Here is a 24,554-nt window from a genome sequence, read left to right on the forward strand (position 1 = left end):
CCTCACCAGGGAGGCGTCCGGGAGGCATCCGAATCAGATGCCCCAGCCACCTCATCTGGCTCCTCTCGATGTGAAGGAGCAGCGACTCTACTGAGATCCTCCCGGATGACCGGGAGGATCACCCTATCTCTAAGGGAGAGCCCAGACACCCTGCGGAGGAAACTCATTTCGGCCGCTTGTATCCGGGATCTTGTTCTTTCGGTTCTGACCCACAGCTCGTGACCATAGGTGAGGGTAGGAACGTAGATCGACCGGTAAATGGAGAGCTTCGCCTTTCGGCTTAGCTCCTTCTTTACCATAACGGACCGATACAAAGTCTGCATCAATGCAGACGCTGCACCGATCCGCCTGTCGATCTCCCGTTCCATTCTTCCCTCACTCGTGAACAAGACCCACTTGGGGCAGGATCTCATCCCCGACCTGGAGAGGGCATGCCAACCTTTTCCGACTGAGGACCATGGTCTCAGATTTGGAGGTGCTGATTCTCATCCCAGCCGCTTCACACTTGGCTGCAAACTGCTCCAGTGAGAGTTGGAGGTCTCTGCTTGATGAAGCCAACAGAACCACATCATCTGCAAAAAGCAGAGATGCAATACTGAGGCCACCAAACCGGACCCCCTCTACGCCTCGGCTGCGCCTAGAAATTCTGTCCATAAAAGTTATGAACAGAATCAGTGACAAAGGGCAGCCTTGGCGGAGTCCAACCCTCACCGGGAACGAGTCCGACTTACTGCCGGATATGCGGACCAAACTCTGACTCCGGTTGTACAGGGACCGAACAGCCCGTATCAGGGGGTTCGATACCCCATACTCCCGAAGCACCCTCCACAGGACTTCCCGAGGTACACGGTCGAACGCCTTCTCCAAGTCCACAAAACACATGTAGACTGGTTTGGGCGAACTCCCATGCACCCTCGAGGACCCTGCCGAGGGTGTAGAGCTGGTCCACTGTTCCACGGCCAGGACGAAAACCACACTGCTCCTCCTGAATCTGAGATTCGACTTCCCGACGGACCCTCCTCTCCAGCACCCCTGAATAGACCTTACTAGGGAGGCTGAGGAGTGCGATCCGCCTGTAGTTGGAACATACCCTCCGGTCCCCCTTCTTAAAAAGGGGGAACACCACCCCAGTCTGCCAATCCAGAGGCACTGTCCCCGATGTCCACGCGATGTTGCAGAGGCGTGTCAACCAGGACAGCCCCACAACATCCAGAGCCTTTAGGAACTCTGGGCGAATCTCATCCACTCCCGGGGCGCTGCCACCAAGGAGCTTTTTAACTACTTTTTAACTACCTCGGTGACCTCAAACCCAGAGATAGGAGAGCCCGCCTCAGAGAACCCACACTCTGCTTCCTCATGGGAAGGCGTGTCGTTGGAATTGAGGAGGTCTTCGAAGTAATCTCCCCACTGACTCACACCGTCCCGAGTCGAGGTCAGCAGCGCCCATCCCCACTATACACAGTGTTGGTGGTGCACTGCTTTCCTCTCCTGATGGTGGACCAGAATTTTCTCGAAGCCATCCGGAAATCTTTCTCCATGGCCTCACCGAACTCCTCCCATACCCGAGTTTTTGCGTCAGCGACCACCAGAGCTGCATTCCGCTTGGCCAGCTGGTACCCATCAGCTGCCTCAGGAGTCCCACAGATCAAAAGGCCCGATAGGACTCCTTCTTCAGCTTGACGGCATCCCTCACCGTTTGTGTCCACCAACGGGTTCGGGGATTGCCGCCACGACAGGCACCGACCACCTTACGGCCACAGCTCCGGTCGGCCGCCTCAGCAATGGAGGCGCGGAACATGGTCCACTCGGACTCGATGTCAATTAACCTACCATGCATGTTTTTGGGATGTGGGAGGAAACCGGAGTCCCGGAAAAAACCCACGCAGGCACGGGTAGAACATGCAAACTCCACACAGGCGGGGCCGGGGATTAAACCCCCGTCCTCAGAACTGTGAGGCAGACGGTCTAACCAGTCGTCCACCGTGCTGCAGTATCAAACACTACTCTTTGAAATAAAACCTTAGCATAGAAGTAGGTGAAGGGCTGGAAATATCTTAGTTATCTTACCTGCTAGGGAAAAATGGTTGTCCATTCCCGCTTCTGTCCAGAAAAGGTTCAAACGTTAGAATCAAACTGCAGACCAGACAAAAATCAGTAATGGTAGAAACAAATCAGTTCACATCCAACTGTCCACGTTTGGTCAAGTTTTCTTCGGGGGTTTCAGTTAAGAAAGTGTCGACGGACTATCATCACACACAAAAAAAAAGTAAAGCTGCTGGAATGGCCCAGCCAATCACCTGACTTGAATCCAATCGAAAAATCTATGGAAAGAACTGAAACTAAAGGTCCATAAAAGAAGCCTGCTTGTGTGGAGGAATGGGCCATGCGACTAGTTTCTTTATACAGGAAGCATCTTGATGCTGTCATTGCAAAAGCTTCTGTACAAAGTATTAAATAAATACCAGTTGGCATGTTTAATACTTACACACAACTTAATTTCTTATCTTATTTGTTCTGCTTTCTTTGTATGTATGGATTACTTGGGTTGCTCCAAACATTTGGTGAAATTTTCATGTCAATAGCACCTTTGGAAAAATATTTAGTGAGAAAAATGGTGATGTGTTCAATACTTATTTCAGCCGCTGTATCGAGTTGGAACTTTTCAACCTCACACACCAGCTCATGCTCTTTCCCTGCCAGAGAGGTGACATGCTATGTCCCCAGAGCCAGCTTCTGTAGCAGTGGATCTGACCGCCAGGGTCCCTGTCTTCGGGCGCCATCCACTCACTGCATACCCGACCCCCTTGACTCCTCCCATAGGTGGTCAGCCCATGGGAAGGGGGACCCACGTTGCCTCTTTGGCCTGTGGCTGGCCGGGCCCCATGTTTGCAGGCCCAGCCACCAGGCACTTGACATCGAGCCCCACCTCGGACCTCGCACCGAGGACCGGTTTGCCATGGGTTACCCTACCAGGGACGTAAATCCCCAGACAACTTAGCTCCTAGGATCATAGGGAGACACAAACCCCTCCAGCACAATAAGGTGACAGGTCAGTGAGGAGGCTATAAATTATGCTGATTTCAATGTCTTTTAAAGTTTTAAGCAGCAATAAACAGGCCTTCTCCACTCATGGCAAACCTTTTAAATGGTTGTCAAACTTTGATGCCATGCTCAGGCCACATTAGTTGACATAGGCAAAAAAGCTTGGCAATTTAATGTTGCCCATTTGTCTAGGATACCATCTATGATTGGGTCTCATTTGGGTGTATTTTCCTATTTGGAGTTTGTCAAAGAATGAACTCTGAAATCCACTCAAAATGGCCACATCAAACAAAAATGGCCCACTTCCTCTTCAATTTCAGACAAGGGGTGCGTCAGACTTTTTTTCATTCTGGCATGATAGACATGTCTACCTAATTTCATGTGGATTGGTCAAACTGGTGTCGGGGGCTGATATTTAAATTGTCTTTGAGGAATTCATTGTCAAACTTTGATGCCATCCTACACCTACATTAGATGACATAGGCAAAAAAGATTGGTCATGTCGTGTCACCCATTCGTCAGGATACTTGAGCCCAAATAAGGCTGTTATGGGTGAATTGCCTCCAAACTAAGGGCCACAAATGGTCCGTAGGCCTCACATTGTACACCCCTGATACTGCAGTTCTATTTTATTGTATACTTTGGTTGTCCAAAGACTGCTGGATTGCAGAAAAAGCAGCTGGTACTTTGCGCCTCTGCCTGGTATGTCTGCTGACAATAGGCCGGGGGGCTGAATGGGACCAGCTAGTGACCTCAGCCAGAAGGAATGTCCCCCATTTGCTCATTTGCTCTTTTGTGTCCACCTCCCAGACTCCCAGAAACCTTGCAACCCCCCCCCCCCCCCCCTCTCATGCTATAATCTCACTCTTCCTGCAAGGTTAGGCCTTTTGAGGATGCAAGGGTGGCTTCCTCCCTCTGAGCTGGCTAGAAATGCTAATTGTGCCTTAGTCTGGCTCGTCTTAAAAGTCTCACCTATTGTGTCCACAGCATTCCTGGGCTCCTCGGCCCATTTGTGTGGGTGTAAGCGTATGACCGTCTCCCGGCGTCGTTGTGACGTTTGAAATATAGCGATTGCATAAATTTCACTGTTAAACAAGAGGACCTTTTTACCCATTAAACTGATGGTGGCTCGGGACAACAATTAAATCCCGACTAACGCTGCAGATTTACCATCTTCGATGCCCCCCCCCCGAACCCCCCGCCAGGGTTGAGTGAAGTCATCGCTGTGCCGCAGAGACTCGGCGCGGCGTTAAATGAATTTGAAAAGGGGGGGGGGCGAGCCCTGAAAGATGCGGGAGGGGCGTGGCGGGCACAAGCAGCCTGTTGCAGAATTTGCCCTTTAGATTGTATTCAAGCATTATGAATTAAGGGTTGGCCACGTGCAAAGACAGAACCATTTAGTTGAGATACAGTAGAGTGTCTTTTTCACCATTTCAGTTGTACGGATGTTTTGTGCATGGCTAAAACCGAGCCCAAGTTCGCACTGGGGGTTTCTGCCATGAGTCGGCCCTCCCCAACTATATAAGCGGAAGCTCCTTTTATACCCAATCATGGCACCCACCTGTTCCCAATTAGGTCCCAGACTTTCGGAATTTTGTCTTCTTTTCTCACATTTGTCCTTTTTGACGTCAGTCGCCATCTTCTCCTTTGTCTTTTGTTGTGTTTAACGGGGGCTTGCAAACTCCCACGTAGTCCTCATTTATTTCGCCTTGCTTGAATCAAACACGTTTCCACCACCTTTGCTCAACTTGATGACGTAACCACGTTGCGCTAGTCCGTCTGCTTCACAATGTAACTCCTGCCATTTAAAGGCAGCTACTGTATATACCAATAGTGACAAACTGGGAGGGCTGGCAGTGAAATAAGCGGATCCCCGAGGCAGAAGAAAAAATCCTTTAGCATTTTTTTTGACCTCGAAATACTCGAAACATCGGAGTACTCATTGCAGCCCTAGCACCTTCATTCCATCAGTGGCTCGTTGCTGCAATTGTGAGTTACTCAGTAATAATAACTAATTTCCACCACTACGGCATGCAAGCTATGCTAAAAAAAAATTATCTTCCCAGAAGTGTTAAGCATTTTGTGTTATGTGTGCTACAATGTGGGCGCGCATTGGTCCACACAACAGAGACACCTCAGGGAAAGTTAAGTGTTTATTAAACACAGTGGCAGAATAGTTAAAAACACCCTTCTTTGTCGTGTGTCAAATTTATGATTTTTTTTTCACATTACAGGGTCTTTCAATAATTTAGCCCAATTTTTATCAAAAGTCCTGAAATGAAAGAAAAAAAAAAAAAGTGGTTGCTCTTGGTGGTTTTCCAATTTAGTGTCCTCCATTTGTCTAGAATGCCTGCTTCCTATTTGGGAAAACTCCCTAGTAGGAGTTCGTTGAAATACAAGCTCTAAAATTCACAGGGAGAACCAGCAAAGAGCACACAAGAACTAAGATTGGAACCCAGAAGCTCTTGACTGTGAGGCTAACCACTAGTTCACCATGCAGGCACCAAAACAAAAGCATTTAACGGACAAATGCTCATCATATACATGGGTTTTATAGGTCACAAACAATGTTGAAAAGGGTTTCAAAGCCTAAAAACATCTTTCTTGTGTCAACGATGGACTTCCTGTCTCCAGTTGGTTATTATTGGCGTGTTTGTGAGCGGTTCGCACAATGTACGGAAGAGGTGGAGGATAGCGATTGTTTTTGGTGGTGGTGGGGGGGTGCAGATCAGTCTGCTGTATTGCTCTTGAATGGAATCCTGTTGAGATCTGTGGTCAGAGTAATTAAATTGAGGCACAGTGTGCCCTGCTTTGGGTCAGACCATCTGCTCTGCACCCGATCTGCTGCTGTCTATTTAAGGCCAAGAAAAAAAAAATATGACTGTCAATAAAGTTTTACCTGTGAAGTAACTCAGTAGAATGTATTAAAACTAACTTTAAAAAAAAGCAACATAAAAGAAACTTTACCACTTCTGCATTTTTCACCTTTGTTCCATGTCATTGTTCTGTATAAACACACAGACATCAATATTCCACCTTCGAAGGTAGTATCAGAACTTGAAGCGCCTGTCATACTGCCTGTAAAAGTTGGGATTTTCCCTTCTTTTTCTGTGTAGATGTTCTATATAAGAGGCACCGACACAGAATGGGGAGACGAAGTCAACCTCGTGTTCCACCTTTGTATGAAATGTCATATGACCTTTCACAATCTGTAAATGCTGGCATTTTTCCTAGTTCTTTCCGTGTTAGCTGTTCTATATGCAGTAGAACCTTGACTTACGAACCTAATTGGTTCTTGAATGGGGTTTTTAAATTGAAACGTGAATAAATTGGACATAATTTTCCCATTAAAAAAATATGTTAACAGGAATAATTGGTTACACCCTCAACAAAAGTCCATATTTGAGTAAGTTTGCACACTTTGAACACAATATAAAGCTATATAGAACTATATATCAAACATGACAAGGGGTGATGGAGTAACAACTCTTTTAACCAAGTTTACAACAACAATTGGAAATGTCCTCCTTATTCAAATGGAACTACCCACCCGATGTGGCATTATACAGGGAAGGAAAAGGAAACCTGGTGGTGAGATGGCAGAGGACAGTGTGCACTGCTTGACATGTATGGTTAGAGGGGAGACTCCATTTTGAAACGGAGTACACACAATGCAGAAATGTCAGTCACACGAACGTTATGAACAAAATGTCCTCTTTTTGTTTTATCGGGAAATAACAAAAAAAAAAACTTTTCAAATTAAATGTGTAGCAAGAAACAGTCCTTTCTGGACCGACCTACACCGATACGCACCCAAACATTGTCACGTCACAAGTCCCCCTGGTGCGTTCACAGCCATTGGGAAATAACAAACTCCTTAACTTTAGCAATCACTTTGCTACAGTTATGAAGAATAAAAAATGAAATCAAATTTACCTTGACTTGTTGGCTTGCACCTTCTTTTCTTGACAACAATTCGGCATGGAAGTGCCTCGCCTTCTTGCTAATACAGTAATAGTCTCAGAAATGCTATCACTCGCAAGCTGTTTTTTGTTTATCCAAACGAGCAACAGCTTTTTCACTTGGTCCAGAAGTTTCTCGCAGTCCTTTCAAAGATAATTTACTCCCTTGGCAATGTCAGCAGCTACAAAACGTCCTTTTCTTCGACAATAGTGGCAATCATGGACTTATTTCTTCTATAGTTGCAAGAGAGCTCTGCAATGTGTATTCCATTGATGTACAGTACTCCTCACAGTTTTTTGTTTTTAAGTGCACAGTGAGTCCCTCTTTTTTGCCACACTTGTCTGTTGCATTTCTTGGAGCAAAATGCGAAAATAAAGGGTGGACGAAATCAACCCAGCGATTTCTCGCCTACTATTAGAAGCCCCTTTCACACTGCCTGTAAACAACAGCATTCTTCAGCTGCGTTACTATTTTGTGTAAGGCTGGACAACACTTAGGGGAATCCCTGTCACATTGCCCATCAAAGTAAGCTTTTTCTCTACTTTTTCCTGGGTTACTGTTCAGCGTGATGGTGCGTTCACACCAGATGCTGATAATGCATTTGACATGACGTGAGTCGGGCAAACACACAAAGGTTTGTTTCATCTCCGATTTGTAAGTTGTAAAATTTCAACTTCAGCCACAAATTTGCCCGACTCTGCATCGCGACAGCCAATTGGTGTCGCGAATACTGTATACTGCATCCTGGAGTTGTTTAGTAGAGCAATGATGGTATAAAGTTATCGTTCCTGTTTGTTGGAACCCGGAACTTTTTGATAACTAATGGGAACAATACCGGGACTGTACGTAAAAAGAGCAGGCCTGGAGAATGGTGAATGTGGAAGTTGGCGAATATGGTAGGTATATTTGTTACTTATTTATAACTGTTGGTTGTACTTTACTGTGAACCAAGTAGTGTGTGGAATGTGTGACTAATGATAATAGCCACACATTCTACGCACTCACTCAGCCTGTCTCTCTCACTCACACGCATGCATGCGTGTGCGTGCACACACACACACACACACACACACATACACACACACACACACACACGCACAAAGAAATTGTGTTGGTATTTACCAGGGGAAGCCGCTCCTGTTCTCTCCGACGCGTGGCGCGAATGAAGCAAATTCACATTGTGTGTAAACATATGTGTACATATACATGAAAAGTTGGTGCTTGCAGGCTAATGTTACTGCATTTTATGCATAAACTGCATTTGCTTTCATTAAGTTTGTGACTGTACTTTGTAACAGCATTTTTATTTAGTTAGCCCTTGGTAAAGTAGAATTGTTTTGGGTCCATTTAAAAAATAAATAAATAAAATAAATAAATAAAATAAATAAAATACTATCTATCATTTATTCTTATTTAAAGATTCATTTTGCACTGAAAACTGTTTACATATTCTTTGTTCAAAAGTAGTGCAATAAAAATAAATATTTTTTCCTAACATGAGTAATAATCATCATTAATAATTGTGATTACAATATTGATTAAAAAATTATCTCCTGTATTTATCTGTCTGTCTGTCTGCCTGTCTGTCCGTCCGCCCGTCCATCCACGCGGGGTGTAACGAATTGTTTTTGCAATGATTCGATTCGGTTGCCGATACATTTCAAGGACGATATTGGTTCATTTAGAATGATACGACCTGAATTGATTCCTTGGTTGGAAATCAATTCAGTAACCTTTTTTTATCCAAAAATTCATCCAGCATGAGTGTGAACTAAGGCGGCACGGTGAAAGACCGGTTAGCACAGCTGCCTCACAGTTCTGGGGACCGGGGTTCAATTCCCGACCCCGCCTGTGTGGAGTTTGCATGTTCTCCCCGTGCCTGCGTGGGTTTTCTCTGGGTACTCCGGTTTTCTCCCAAAAACATGCAGGGTAGGTTAATTGAAGACTTTAAATTGCCCGTAGGTGTGAATGTGAGTGTGAATGGTTGTTTGTTTATATGCGCCCTGCGATTCGCTGGCGACCAGTTCAGGGTGTACCCAGCCTCTCGCCCGGAGATAGCTGGGATAGGCTCCAGCACGCCCGCGACTCTAGTGAGGATAAGCGGAACGGAAGATGAATGAATGAATTTGAAATAATACCTGCATACTGGACAGTGCAGGTGACATTTCTTAGATTCTTGTAGTTTCTTGGAGGGGAATCGGGTAAAAACTAATTATGGTCATTAGAAATAAAGAATTTGCTGATGTACTTCCCTTTTACAGTATGTGTCTTATTGTGTACCGTACTGTATGTGTTTTCTCATGGACTATTAGTCTGCTGAATAAAAGTTGATTGATTGATTGCATTGCCTTTGCAATAAAACCAAGGTGAAAACTTATTGTTATTTTATTTCAGCTATGATTTCACTTCTTGGGCCATTTTTTTCCCCCTAGAAAAGAGATGTTTATTGGTGTTAGAATTATGACGGGGTCCTTGCAACAATGTCTCCATTGTAACAGGCGTCCCTAGCTGGACCCAAAGTTTGAGAATCCCTGTTCCTAACAGTTAAATAGTAATGGTTAGAAATGAACGAAATGAAGGTTTTCATGAGGGAAGTCCTTTAGGTATGGTGTTAATAATAAATAGCTAAATACAGTAAATGTACAAAAGGTGCGTACGCACAAAAATGTTGCGTACGTTCTTTTTCACGACAAAGGTCAGATGTATCAAGATTGAAATGACCGTGGAAATGTGCGGTGCCTCACGCCAACTGCATGGCTGGCGTACGCACGTTTCTACAGTTTTCGGTGCTTTGGCGACACTTAGAGGTGATGCTGGAAAACTGTTATCATAAATCTGCACATGAGACACATGAACAATTAGCACTGATGAACAATTAATGCCCGGCAACATTTGATTTCAACAATGTAATTGAGGCAAGGACTCAGAATTTGTTTACCAGTGTATTTAATGAACCACTGATATTTTTGAGGACACCTATTAATTGATCGAGGCGATCATTTATGCCGCCTATTGCCCTCACAATCGCTTCGTGACTCCAGCACATGCACTGAAAAAAAGTCCTTTGAATGTACTTAATTTGAACATGTACATTGGTTGCACATGATTAAAATGTGTTAAAATGATTTTGTTCTTTTACGAGAAGTGGGGTAAATGATGTAATTTTAACACATTTCAATCACGTGCAAACGATGTACGTTCAAATTAAGTAAATTCAGAGGACTCTTTTTGTCAGTCTGCACGGATGCAGCATCACCCGATTGTTGGAGCGTAATTGCGTCGGATACCCTGAGGATGCCGGAGGAGACGGCAGGGACGGTGGACAAATCCTCCGAACATGTAGCACGTGGCTGCGACTGCACTGATAAAAAGAGTATTTTGAATTTCCTTAATTTGAACATGTACATCGGTTGCACATGATTAAAATGTGTTAAAATGGCATAATCTACCCCTCTTCTCCTAAAAAAATTGTATGATTTTTTTTCAGTGTGCGTGTCCTCTCCTGTTCATTAAAATAATAAATAGAGTCATCAAAAAGGACTCAAAAGTTTTTGATATCCTCTTTGATAAGCTGATGTGCTTCTATTTGACTTAAAAAGATTTATTACAAATACCATACATACAACATTTCCGCATGAACCTTTATCTCACAGGGCTGAGTGTAGGTTACTGCACTGTAAAAAAAAAAAAAAAAAAAAAACCTTGACAAAACGTAAAATATCATGGTAACTTGATGCAAGAGATTTTTGAGTGTTCTCAACTTTTACCTACAGTTGTTGACTTAACTAAGGTTTACAAGTTATGACACAATTTCTGTCAACTTGGATTATTTTGTTGACCTAATTAGGACAAAACGTAAAATATCATGGTAACTTGATGCAAGAGATTTTTGAGTGTTCTCAACTTTTACCTACAGTTGTTGACTTAACTAAGGTTTACAAGTTATGACACAATTTCTGTCAACTTGGATTCTTTTGTTGACCTAATTAGGATAATCCTGTAAGGTTAACGAAAAAATTCTGGTTTCAATGCCATGTATTTCTGACTTCACCAAACACAGATATTCCTGTTGAATAATCATACAATTCTTACTCCAGTGAGTTAAAAATTTACCTATATGAATAAAGGAAAATGTATGTTGCTGTAATTAGATTTGGAAAATGCTCAATAAGTAGATTTGGAAAAAAACAAACAAAGCACAACTGAATTTTATCTGAAATCTTATTTATTTTGTTTAACAGTGCCTCAAGTGCATTTCAGAACGTCATGGGTAATCGGGTCAATTTTGGCCCAAAAAATATTGACGGTTTATTTTTCTTTTGGGTGCTTTGAGCGCCACAGCACAGATGTTAATATTGAAGTCCAGAACCAATGAAGAAAAACAAAGTATGTGAAAAAAAATGTGTACATATAGTAACACCATGCACAGACCCTGAGCCGAACTTAACCACTCGTACATAGAATAGTGCTACAAATGATTGGCTGTGTACCCAGACACTGAAGTTTTACATGGGCATAACTATAATGAACGAGCAGTTAAAAGTAAAGAAATTTCACCATCAATGGAGACTAACTGTTAAAACACCAGTTCTGCGCTTCACGTGAAGTGGGCAACACTTCGACAAAGCTTTTAAAATACTGCATGACAGAATCTCACCATATGTCAACATAGATTCCTATGACTCAAGTGGACATTTCTAATAATGATTTATCCGCTGGCGGCACGGTGGACGACTGGTTAGACCGTCTGCCACACAGTTCTGAAGACCTGAGTTCAATGCTCGGCCCTGCGTGGGTTTTCTCTGGAATCTCCGGTTTCCTCCCACATCCCCAAAACAAGAATGATAGGTTAATTGAAGACTCTAAATTGCTCATAGGTGTGAATGTGAGTGCGGATGGTTGTTTATGTGTGGCCCTGCGATTGTCTGGCAACCAGTTCAGGGTGTACCCCGCCTCCTGCCCGAAGATAGCTGGGATAGGCTCCAGCACTCCCGCGACCCTTGTGAGGAGAAGCGGTTCAGAAAATGGATGGATGGATTCATCCACTTAACCTTCACATTGTCCAACTAGGTCAAAATGACCCATTCTGTTTTGACTGTTCCCTCCTCCCTCCCTTCTTTCTTTCCTACCTTCATTCTTCCGCTCCTTCCATGCCTTTTCCCCCTCCCTCTTTTTTCTTCCTCCCTCCTTCCTTCTTTCCCCCCTGCTTTCCTCATCCCTTCCTCCGTCCCTCCTTTCCTTCCTTCCTTCATCCTCCCTGTACTTCCTTCTTCGTTCCTTACCCGAAGGACAACAGGAGGGGAACATTTCATCAAATAAAAATAAAATCTTCGATCACCTACTCATCCTTATGCCAGTTGAAACAGGTGACTTTTTTTTTTGCATATGTACATTAGTTTTTCTTGAAGAATAATGAATTTTATCAGTTCAAACCCTACATATGCAACTCTGGGAAACTTGCAAATGATTATATCAGAAGCAAAGGGGTTTTAACCACAGTTTTAACATTAGCTCAGCTAACCAGCTTGAAAGGCTTCAAAGTGCACGGCGATTTGCCACAAGTCACACACACACACACACACACACACACACACACACACACACACACACACACACATCCTTCATGATAATTTCTCACTAGTCTCCTTTTCATCTGCCATCTACCAGACAGACGGAGGGCTTAAACTTCAATAAGTGATTAAAAAAGAAACAGCACATACATACTGTGGTGTCTCATCCAACCACTAGGGGCACTGTGCAAAAGAGTGACTAGATGTGAGGAAGAAAAGAGACCAACAAGAAAGTAGCCTTGACAGTGCTAACTGCCCTGTGCTAACTGAAAAAATCAAGCAAAGTTCAAGGAACTACAAGCATTTTTCTTGGAAATGCAACACACATACACCTCCATATAAAGCTTGCCGTGCTTGAGTTTTTTCCTCGATACTCGATACAATCGATACTAGGAATCGTTTACCTTTTAAAATGATTTAAATCAATAAATTTACTTCCGGAATACTAACTTGCCGAGCACAGATCGATCCAGTTGCAATTGGATCGTAGTAACATAAAGTGATACATCGATATAATGAATGAATCGTTCCACCACTATTTACCTACAGTATCTGTCTGTCTGTCTGTCTGTCTATCTGTCTGTCTGGCTATAGTATCTGTCTGTCTGTCTGTCTGTCTATCTGTCTGTCTGGCTATCTATCTATCTATCTATTTATCTATCTATCTATGGTGCCGTTAAAAAGTATTGACCCCTTCTCAAATTCTTATATTTTTGCATATTTTCCCCACTTTAATGTTTAAGATCATCAAACAAATGTAAATTTCAGACAAATATAACCGAGTGAACTTAAAATGCCGTTTGTAAATGGTGATTTCATTTCTTAAGGAAAAAAAAACCTATTCAGTTACCTGGCCCGGTGTGAAAAAGTAATGGCCCCCTAAACATAATAATTGGTTGGGCCATCCCCAACAGCAACAACTGAAATCAAGCGTTTTGTATAACTGGTAATAAGTCTTTCACATCTCTGAGGAGATATTTTGGCCCACTCTTCCTTCCAGAATTGTTTTAATTCCGCAAAAATTGAGGGTTTTTGAGCATGCACGGCCTTTTTAAGGTCATACAGCTGCATTTTAATCAGATTCAAGTCCGGACATTGACTTGGTCACTCCAAAACCTTCCTTTTGTTTTTTGAAGCAATTCAGAAGTTGACTTGCTTGTGTGTTTTGGATGGTTATCCTGTTGCAGATAATGAAGCACAGAAGTGTGCTTCAGCTTGAGGTCACGAACTAATGGCTGAACATTTTCCTTCAGGATTTTCTGTTGAAGAGCAGAATTCATGGTTTCATCAATCACAGCAAGTTGTCCAGGTCCTGAAGGAGCCATGTAGCCCAAGGCCATCACACTACCACCACCACGAGACACACACCTTCTAGAAAGCTCAACTTTCATCTCGTCAGTCCATATAATATTCTCCCAAAAGTCTTGGGAATCATTCAGATGTTTTTTAGAAAAGTAAGACGAGCCTTTACGTTCTTTTTGGTAAGCAGTGATTTTAGCCTTGGAACGATGCCATTTTTGCCGAGTCACTTCCTTAATGTTGTGTCATGAACACTGACCTTAACTGAGGCAAGAGAGGCCTTCAGTTCTTTAGAAGTTGTCCTGAGTTCCTTTGTGGCCACCTGGATGGGTCATTGCTGTTCTCTTGGGGTAATCCTTGTAGGCCAGCCACTCCTGGGAAGGTTCACCACTGTACCATAATTTCTCCATTTGAGGTTCTCCCTGGCGTCACGGTAGACAACTGGTTAGAGCGTCTGCCTCACAGTTCTGAGGACCAGGGCTCAATCCCCGTCCTCGACTGTGTGGACTTTGCATGTACTCCCCGTGCCTGCGTAGGTTTTCTCCGGGCACTCCGATTTCCTCCCACATCCCAAAAAACATGCATGGTAGGTTAATTGAAGACTCTAAATTGCCCGTAGGTGTGAATGTATGTGTGAATGGTTGTTTGTTTATATGTGCCCTGCGATTGGCTGGCAACCAGTTCAGGGTGGACCCCGCCTCCTGCCCGTTGATAGCTGGGATAGGCTCCAGCACTCCCGCGACCCTTGTGAGGATAAGCGGCTCAGAAAATGGATGGATGGATGGAGGTTCTCCCTATGGTTCGTTGGAATCCTAAAGCTTTAGAAATGACTTTTTAACCCTTTCCAGAGTGATACAGTATATGTCAATTACTTTATTTCTTTACTGTTCTAGAATTTGTTTAGATCGTGCCATTTTGTTGCAGCTTTTTTAGAACTTGTGACTGACTTGATTTTGTCAGACAGGTTCTGTTTAGGTAATTTAATTTTGAACAGGTCTGGAGGTAATCAGGCTTGGGCATGATCAATGAAAATTAACCAAAAGTTGTGATTAACCACAATTAAGTTATGTTTAACAAAGGGGGGTAATTACTTTTTCACACAGGGCCAGGCAACTTTGAGTATTTTTTCTTTAATAAATGAAATCACCATTTAAAATGAGTATTTTAAGTTCACTTGGGTTATATTTGTCTATTTACATTTGTTTGATGATCTTGAGCCTTAAAGTAGGGAAACTATGCAAAAATGTAATCCTCACTGCATATTGTCTTATGGCTCAGCTGTGCCACTTTTGCAGGATCTCTGTATGAAAGAGGCTATCGTAAAGAGTACGATGTGGAGTCTCATCACTAAAAGCCAAAGAAAAAGCAGAACACACGTACACACACCCAGAGTTAATCCTTTAGGGCTAGCTGAGGTCTCACGCATGAATGTGCATTTGATGTTCATGTTGTTTTTTTCTAGGGAGAAGATTACGAGGGAAAGCCTTCTATAATGTCAATGGGAAGGTCTACTGTGAAGAGGACTTTTTGGTAAGTCAGTTGTACCAAGTCAGCTTTTTGTTTCTCTGTTCTTTGTAAACGGCACCAACAAAGAAGGGGGGTGGGGGAGTGAGGTCCCTTTGGACCCCTTACCCACTGCCTGTAAAAGACATTTGTAAATTCGGAAGCTGGGAATTTCACACGTCGACTTCAACCCCCCCACTCTGTGTTATTACCTTTCATGCAAAACAGGGACAACAACAAAAAACAACTTTAATGGGCAGTGTGAAAGAGGCTTTAAATACAGTATATATTGTCAAGGTGGACTGCCTTTCTGGCATTCCCTTACACCGTCATCTTCCAGCCTTACACAAAATGGTGTCACGCGGGGAAATTGGTGAAATATTATTTTCTTTTTTTAAAAAAACATTCTTTACCCTCCCTTAAGGAGGTTAATTAGCTTCCTCTTTGAGGAGGGGGATGACAGATGGTCCATCCAGAGTGTGGAGATGCACACACATTTGCAAATGTTTTACGAAGGTTGTGAACATCTTTATCCCAGGGGTGGGCTACATACGGCCCCTCCAGATCGTTGAATCCGGCCCACTGTAGACGGGTTTCCATGATGCCTTGTATTTCAACTAGAATCAGGTTGATCGACCAAACCAAATGAAAATGCTCCAAATAAACACCTCAACTGGCATAAACAGATGGAATATGAATGAAATTTCATTAGGATTTGCAGGGGGGAAATATTCCTTTTGCCAAACCATTCAGAAGTAAATTGAATAACTATCGGTACCGATAATTGTTGGGCCGATATTGGGAAACAAAATGGCTTCACACCGATAGGTCCGATATCGAAAAAAACTGGACTGACAACAAGAACAGCCTCATGCAGTGGAGTGCTGGTCGACAGCGGCTGCTGCTGATTTGGCTCCTGAAAGTCATGAATGTTTTGGCCAAAATTATTCGCCTATGACACCAAAAATAGTCAATAATGTGCACAGTAAATTAGCATATGATCGCCAGGACTTGCTGAAATTACGATCCTCCATTGACTTTGAGTTAGTTCCTATGAACTCGCCACCACTTACGTCCTTCTGAGCACAGCTCTCGGCAAGACCCAGCGGCCTACGAAGCAGCAGACTTGGTTAGCAGCTCAAGCTGACAGTTGAAAATTTGGGTGCACCTTACTTTTGGTCATGGTGCACCCAAGAAAAAAAGTTAGGCGCACCAGTGCAACCGTTGCAAAAAGTTAGTCGAGAGCCCTGTATAGTATTGATTGCACAATAACAAAGTAAATTTATACATCACATCTCAATCTCATTGTACTTCTGTATCGTGACAGTAAAAAGGCATTATTTTATTCTTATTATATTACATATGTTGTATACATATGATAATAAATGATGATATTAGTATCGTACTATTTTATCCATCCATTTTCCGTACTGCTTATCCTTACTAGGGTCGAGGGTGTGCTGGGCTATCGTTGGGCGAGAGGCGGGCTACACCCTGAACTGGTCACCAGCCAACCGCAGGGCACATAGAAACAAACAACCATTCACATTCACATTCACATTCATACCTTAAGGCAATTTGGAATCTTCAATTAACCTACCATACATGTTTTTGGGATGTGGGAGGAAACTGGAGTACCCAGAGAAAACCCACATAGGCACGGGGAGAACATGCAAACTCCACACAGGAAAGGCCAGATTTGAACCCAGGTCCTCAGAACTGTGAGTTAGCTTTGGTAACCAGTCGTTCACCATACCGCCTCATACTATTTTAATTGTACAACCCCAATTCCAATGAAGTTGGGACGTTGTGTTAAACATAAATAAAAACATAATACAAGGATTTGCAAATCATGTTCAACCTATATTTAATTGAATACACTACAAAGACAAGATATTTAATGTTCAAACTGATAAACTTTATTGTTTTTAGAAAATAATCATTAACTTATAATTTTATGGCTGCAACACGTTCCAAAAAAGCTGGGACAGGTGGCAAAAAAGCCTGACAAAGTTGAGGAATGCTCATCAAACATCTGTTTGCAACATCCCACAGGTGAACAGGCTAATTGGGAACTGGTGGGTGCCATGTTTGGGTATAAGAGGAGCTTCCCTGAATTGCTCAGTCATTCACAAGCAGAGATGGGGCGAGGTTGACCTCTTTGTGAACAAGTGCGTGATAAAATAGTCGAAAAGTTTAAGGAAAATGTTCCTCAACATACAATTACAAGGAATGTAGGGATTTCATCATCTACATTCCATAATATTATCAAAAGGTTCAGAGAATCTGGAGAAATCACTGCATGTAAGCGGCAAGGCCGAAAACCAACATTGAATGCCCATGACCTTCGATTCCTCAGGCGGTTCTGCATCAAAAATCGACATCATTGTGTAAAGGATATCACCACATGGGCTCAGGAACACTTCAGAAAACCAATGTCAGTAAATACAGTTTGGTGCTACATCCGTCATTACGGAAATCGATGACGACTCCTGATATATCCATCCATCTATTTTCTGAGCCGCTTCTCCTCACTAGGGTCGCGGGCGTGCTGGAGCCTATCCCAGCTGTCACCGGGCAGGAGGCGGGGTACACCCTGAACTGGTTGCCAGCAAATCGCAGGGCACATAGAAACAAACAACCATTCACACTCACAGTCATGTCTACGGGCAATTTAGAGTCTCCAATTAATGCATGTTTTTGGGATGTGGGAGGAAAACGGAGTGCCCGGAGAAAACCCACGCAGGCACGGGGAGATCATGCAAACTCCACACAGTCGGGGCCGGGGATTGAACCCGGGTACTCAGAACTGTGAGGCTGACGCTCTAACCAGTCGTCCACCGTGCCGCTACTCCTGATATAAACCATGAAAAAAAGGATATTCGGTTATCTGTATCAGTGGAAAAGAAACGGTTATCGTGCATCCCTAAAATATTCGTCATGTAAACCCGTGAATTGGAATGCTATCGGACTGTGCTCTGTCTGCATATGCTATGTCTTGACGTATATGCACGGTGACATCATCGTTTATGCACGTGAAAACATGGTGGTTTCCTACCTGAACTGGTCTGTGATGGAGATGTTTTAGCTACTTGTAACTTATTCTTATCAAGTTGGTGTTTTAATAAAAGCGTAAAAGCAATCGCAACTTCTGTGCTAAATTGTCATGGCTGTGTGTTCCGGTTTTTGTCTTCCCCCTGTTTCACACACACCTGCTCCTGTGAGCATCTTCACCACCTGTGCCTCTTTTACCCTAATTATCTCTTGTATTTAACCTCGTGTCTCATTCCCTCTCGTCGCCAGTTCGTTATACCTTGTCGTCGCGTTCCAGCATACCTTGTTGCCACGTCACAGACTCACAGTAAGACTTGACCCTGTTCCGATGATCGACCTCGCCTCTTTGCCTCATGTTTTTGAATACTGTTGCCTTTCTTGGATTGCCTGCCTGTTTACCGACCTATGCCCCGTATATTAAACCTCTCTTTTTGGAAACTGTCCATTTGTTTTGGAGTCGTGCATTTTTGGGTCCTATCCTCTGTTCCGTTCATGACAGAACGAACTGGCCATAAAATGGACCCAGCAGACTCAGACCCGGTGCGCAAAGCCCTTCAAGTGCAGGGTCAACGCCTCTCGAAGCAGGATGAGCAGCTTGCTGCCCTCCAACTTCATCTAGAGGGACTGTCAAGGCATCAGGACAATATGATGAGACAGGTGGCCTCGCGGTTTGAAATTCTTATGAAAATTATTCAAGAGAAGGAACCAGTTGGCACCACACCCGATACCGCCACGGTACCAACATTTCCATGTGAAGCAGTCACCATGCAGCCACCTGCCACCTCCGCTGCTGTCTGCCCACAGCTCTCTCGACCGGAGAGGTTCTCTGGAGATTCTGGGAATATTAAGCCGTTCATCACGCAGTGCGAACTTCACTTTGAGCTTATCCCCTCCGAGCGGGCAAAAATCGCTTTCGTCATTTCCCACCTGACTGGTCGTGCGGAGGCGTGGGCTACTGCTGAATGGAGCCACAATTCCGCCGCGTGTCATTAATGGGCTTTTTTCGTAAAGACTATGGAGCAAATTTTTCAATTTTCCACACCAGATCGTGAGGCAGCTCGCTCCCTTGTCACCTTACAACAAGGCAAGCGCAGGGTGTCAGATTACGCGATTGAGTTTCCATTCTAGCAGCTGAGAGTCATTGGAATAATCGGGCGCTACTCGATGCCTTTTTTCAAGGACTATCCCCCGCCGTCAAGGATCATTTAGTCCCGCTAGACCTGCCGACCGACTTGGACACTCTCATCGCTCTCGCCGTAAAAATTGACAAGAGGCTTTTGGATCGCGAGCTGGATGGAGATCGGCGGAGGGCTGCGTCACCGCGCACTTGGAGGACGAGCCTTGGTGACCAGCCAAACCAAGGCAGATCCCCTGTTTCCAGTCTCAACCCACTGGCTAGCGTCCCGACGGATGAACCCATGCAGGTTCCGTCTCTCCCCTGAGGAACGTCAACGCCGGCTGAGGGAAGGGCGGTGCTTCTACTGCGGTCAGTTGGGTCATTCCGTGAGCAACTGTCACGTCAAAGTTGTCGGTGCCGGTAGCAAGGGCACAGGAGAGGTGATTCTGAATTTCATTAAGGAAGACCCTACACGGGTTCTTCCTAAAGTGACACTATGCTCTCCTGATCAAGAAATTCATACACCTGTATTAATTGACTCTGGTTCTGACGCTAACTTACTTAACTCCCTCCTCGTTAGACGTATGCACCTTAGAACCTTTCAAATAAAATGCCACCGCAACACCTATGCTGCAGACGGCTGTTTTATGGGCAAGATCACTCACCGCACCCAAACACTCACATTGACATTTCCTGATTCTCACTCGGAATGCATTAGTTTTCATGTTTTTGACGCCATGAATCATGACCCTATCTTAGGGAACCCATGGTTGAAATTACATAACCCCCACATTGACTGGTCCTCTGGGCAGGTTTTGTCATGGGGCAGCAATTGTGCCCGGAACTGTTTCAAGCCGCCATGTTGTGTTCAGGGCTATGTTTCTAAGGACAATCCACAGACCCCATCTGGGGATCCTGATTTGTCTCAAGTGCCCACCTGTTACCAGGATATTAAAGACGTTTTTTCCAAGGCCAAATCCCTTCCTTATGATTGTGCTGTTGACTTGCTGCCTGGAACCACACCCCCACGAGGGAGGTTGTTCTCTCTTTCAGGGCCGGAACACAAGGGCATGAAGGAGTACGCGGAAGAATCACTGGAAGCCGCGATCATTCGCCCATCTTCATTCCCTGCGGGAGCAGGATTTTTCTTTGTGGACAATAAGGACAAGACCCTGCGACCCTGTATCGATTACCGGGGTCTCAACGAGATAACTGTAAAAAACAGGTACCCTCTTCCTCTCATCTCCACCGCCTTTGAGTTCCTGGAGGGAGCCAAGATTTTCACCAAACTGGACTTAAGAAATGCGTATCATCTCATCAGGATAAGGGAGGGGGATGAATGGAAAACAGCATTCAACACACCAACGGGACATTATGAGTATTTGGTAATGCCTTTTGGACTTACTAACACTCCAGCAGTTTTCCAAAACCTTGTCAATGATGTCCTGCGTGACATGTTGAATGTTTGTTTTTGTCTATTTGGACGACATTTTGATATTCTCCCCGGATGAGGAGACTCACATTATTCATGTCCGCTCTGTATTGTAGCGGTTACTGCAGAATCAACTATATGTCAAGGCTGAGAAATGTGAGTTCCACAAGGCGTCCGGTTCTTTTCTGGGTTTCGTCCTGGCTCAAGGTGAAGTCAAAATGGACCCATGCAAAGTCGATGCCGTTATTAATTGGCCTACTCCACGTCACGCAAAGATGTACAAAGGTTCTTAGGGTTCGCAAACTTCTACAGAAAATTCATCAGAAATTTCAGTTCTATAGCCTCTCCTTTGCATGATCTTACCTCGCCACACAAACCTTTTGTATGGAACCCGCTTTGTCAGGCAGCTTTTCAAAAACTTAAATCGAGCTTTACCTCCGCTCCCATCCTTACTTTGCCAGATCTCAAACAGCAGTTTGTGGTAGAAGTCGATGCGTCTGATGCCGGAATAGGAGCAGTGCTCTCCCAGAAATCTCTCAAGGATGATAAATTACATCCTTGTGCTTTTCTCTCCAAAAGACTGACCCCAGCTGAGAAAAATTATGACATTGGTGACTGAACTGCTGGCAGTCAAGGTGGCTTTGATGGAGTGGAGGCACTGGCTAGAGGGGGCACACACTCCGTTTTTAGTATGGACAGAACACAAGAACCTTATGTATATTAAATCTACTAAAAGATTAAATGCGAGGCAGACTAGATGGGCTCTGTTCTTCACTAGATTTAATTTCATGTTATCCTACCGACCTGGTTCTAAAAATGGTAAGCCAGATGCTTTGTCACGTATTTTCTCCGAAGATAATTCTTTGTCCGACCCTAAGACTATTTTGCCCAAGTCATGTTTCATTTCCGCTTTTGTTTGGGACATTGAAACTGCGGTTAAAGGGGCTCTGAAAAACACTCTTAGCCCTGACGATTGCCCTGAAAACAGGCTTTTTGTGGTTCCGACCTTAAGGGGAAGAGTCATCCACTGGGCTCACACGAACCGAACTGTATGTCACCCAGGCATTGCCAAGACTCAATCAGTGGTCTTTTGGTGCCCTAATGTTAGCAGGGATGTTATCGATTACGTCAATGCTTGCCAGGTATGTGCTGCTAACAAACCCTCTCGTCAACGTCCTTCTGGGGAGTTGCGACCCCTGCCAATACCACAACGTCCTTGGTCAGACATTTCTGTAGACTTTGTGACAGGATTACCGGCCTCGAAAGGAAATACCACAATTCTCACCGTTGTTGACAGGTTCTCTAAAATGGCTCACTTCATTGCACTCCCAAAACTCCCCTCAGCTAAAGATACTGCAGAGTTAATGATCAATCAGGTATTCAAATTCCATGGTTTCCCCAAGAATGTGGTGTCTGACAGGGGTCCCCAATTCATTTCGCAATTTTGGAAGGAGTTTTGCAATCTCATAGGTGCTACCGTCAGTCTGTCATCTGGGTTTCACCCTGAAACCAACGGCCAAACCGAGAGGCTGAACCAGGACCTGGAGACTGGGCTCCGATGTCTCGCTTCACAGGAGCCGCGATCCTGGTCTCAGAAACTGGTTTGGGTCGAATTCTCCCACAATTCCCTCCCCTCCACATCCACTGGTCTATCACCTTTTCACGTTGTGCATGGTTACCAACCATCTCTGTTTCCTGCCATAGCGGCATTGACCTTGGTGAGACGCTGCAGGAGGACCTGGGAGCGAGCCCGCCAGATGCTGCTGCGCCAGGGACGGTCCTACAAAGCCGCTGCTGACCATCGGAGGACACCGGCCCCGAACTACAAAGTGGGTCAGCGAGTTTGGCTCTCGACCAAACAAATTCCACTCCGGGTGGAGTCCAAGAAGCTCGCTCCCAGGTTCATTGGGCCCTTCCCCATCACAAAGATCATCAACCCTGTCACCATGAAGCTTAGGCTCCCAAGGTCGATGCGGGTCCACCCTGCTTTTCACGTCAGCCTACTCAAGCCAGCCCAGGAGTCCCCTCTGGTCCCGCCTTCCAGGCCCCCTCCTCCCCCCCGGTTTGTGGATGGAGGCCCTGTCTAGTCTGTGAAGCGGCTGTTGTCATCTCATCGGAGGGGGATGGGGTTTCAATATCTGGTGGACTGGGAGGGCTACGGTGCCTGAGGAACGTTCATGGGTGCCGTCTGTGTTTATCATGGATGACTCGCTCAATCGGGACTTCCACTTTGCGCATCCAGGGGCCCTGGGGCCGGCCGTTAAGGGGGGGTACTGGGTGTGTTTTCCGGTTTTTGTCTCCCCCCTGTTTCACACACACCTGCTCCTGTGAGCATCTTCACCACCTGTGCCTCGTTCACCCTAATTGCCCCTTGTATTTAACCTCGTGTCTCATTCCCTATCGTCGCCAGTTCGTTGTACCTTGTCGTCGCGTTCCAGCATTCCTTGTTTCCACGTCACAGACTCACAGTAAGACTTGACCCTGTTCCGATGATCGACCTCGCCTCTTTGCCTCATGTTTTTGGATACTGTTGCCTTTCTTGGATTGCCTGCCTGTGTACCGATCTATGCCCGTATATTAAACCTCTCTTTTTTGAAACTGTCCATTTGTTTTGGAGTCGTGCATTTTTGGGTCCTATCTGTTCCGTTCATGACATAAATAGATGACTGACCTCCGCCTCAATAAATGACATGACGTTTACATCAATCTGTGCGTGTCACACATTTGTAAAACGGGTGTTCTGATTAAGCATGTGTCACATGTATACACCAGATCAGAATAGATCACAGTCACATGTACTAAACAGTTGACCAAAGATCTTTAATCAGAATGGTTTCAATAGGAATGACAAAAAAGTCTATATGTAAACCCGGTTTATGTGACAAATAAACTGTTCTAAATAGTTCCCCCCCAAAAAAAAATCCAAATTAAGAATTAGGGATGCACTGAAAATTGGATCACTGAATTTCCTTGTCCAAAAATGGCCCAAAAGTGCATTTTCAGTTTTTGAACAAAATACCTTTTTTGCCAAAACAGGATGTTGTGGTGACGCAAGCAAAAACCGCAGCCAGCACGTACTTTTCTGAATAAAGCTCGGAGGGGCTACCAACGATGAGGTGGAGTGCTCCGTGGGACTCTCAGTCTCGCATTTTAGTGGCAGTCCATCAGAATGTCTAGATTAGGGCTGGGCGACAATAAAACGATAAAGATACTGTACATACACTAGAATGCCAAAAGTATTCATTCACCTGCCTTGACTCACATATGATTTTAAGTGATATCCCATTCTAAATTCATTTGAGTTTATATGATGTTGGTCTCCCCTTTGCAGCTGTAACAGCTTCAACTCTGATGGGAAGGCTTTCAACAAGGTTTAGTAGTGAGTTTATGGGAATTTTTGCCCATTCTTCTTGGAGCATGCTGGACGAGAAGGCCTGGCTCACTGTTCACTCACCCAAAGGTGTTCTATTGGGTTGAGGGCAGGACTCTGTGCAGGTCAGTCAAGTTCATCCCTACCAAATTCTCTCATCTATGTCTTTATGGACCTTGCTTTGTGCACTGGTGCACAGACATG

At 44.5% G+C, this 24,554-nt stretch overlaps 1 protein-coding gene across 3 annotated transcripts in view; it reads left to right on the plus strand.

Moving 5' to 3' along the window:
- wtip (WT1 interacting protein) overlaps positions 1-24,554 on the plus strand; it is a 57,860-nt gene that overhangs the window by 20,647 nt on the left and 12,659 nt on the right. For all 3 annotated transcript variants that reach the window (XM_061669235.1, XM_061669244.1, XM_061669255.1), the window contains exon 3: positions 15,337-15,404. In XM_061669235.1, coding sequence (XP_061525219.1) covers positions 15,337-15,404 — 68 coding nt within the window. The remainder of the gene's footprint in view (positions 1-15,336; positions 15,405-24,554) is intronic.

The sequence above is a fragment of the Phycodurus eques genome, chromosome 2 (genome assembly GCF_024500275.1).
Source record: "Phycodurus eques isolate BA_2022a chromosome 2, UOR_Pequ_1.1, whole genome shotgun sequence".
Lineage (NCBI taxonomy): Eukaryota > Metazoa > Chordata > Actinopteri > Syngnathiformes > Syngnathidae > Phycodurus > Phycodurus eques.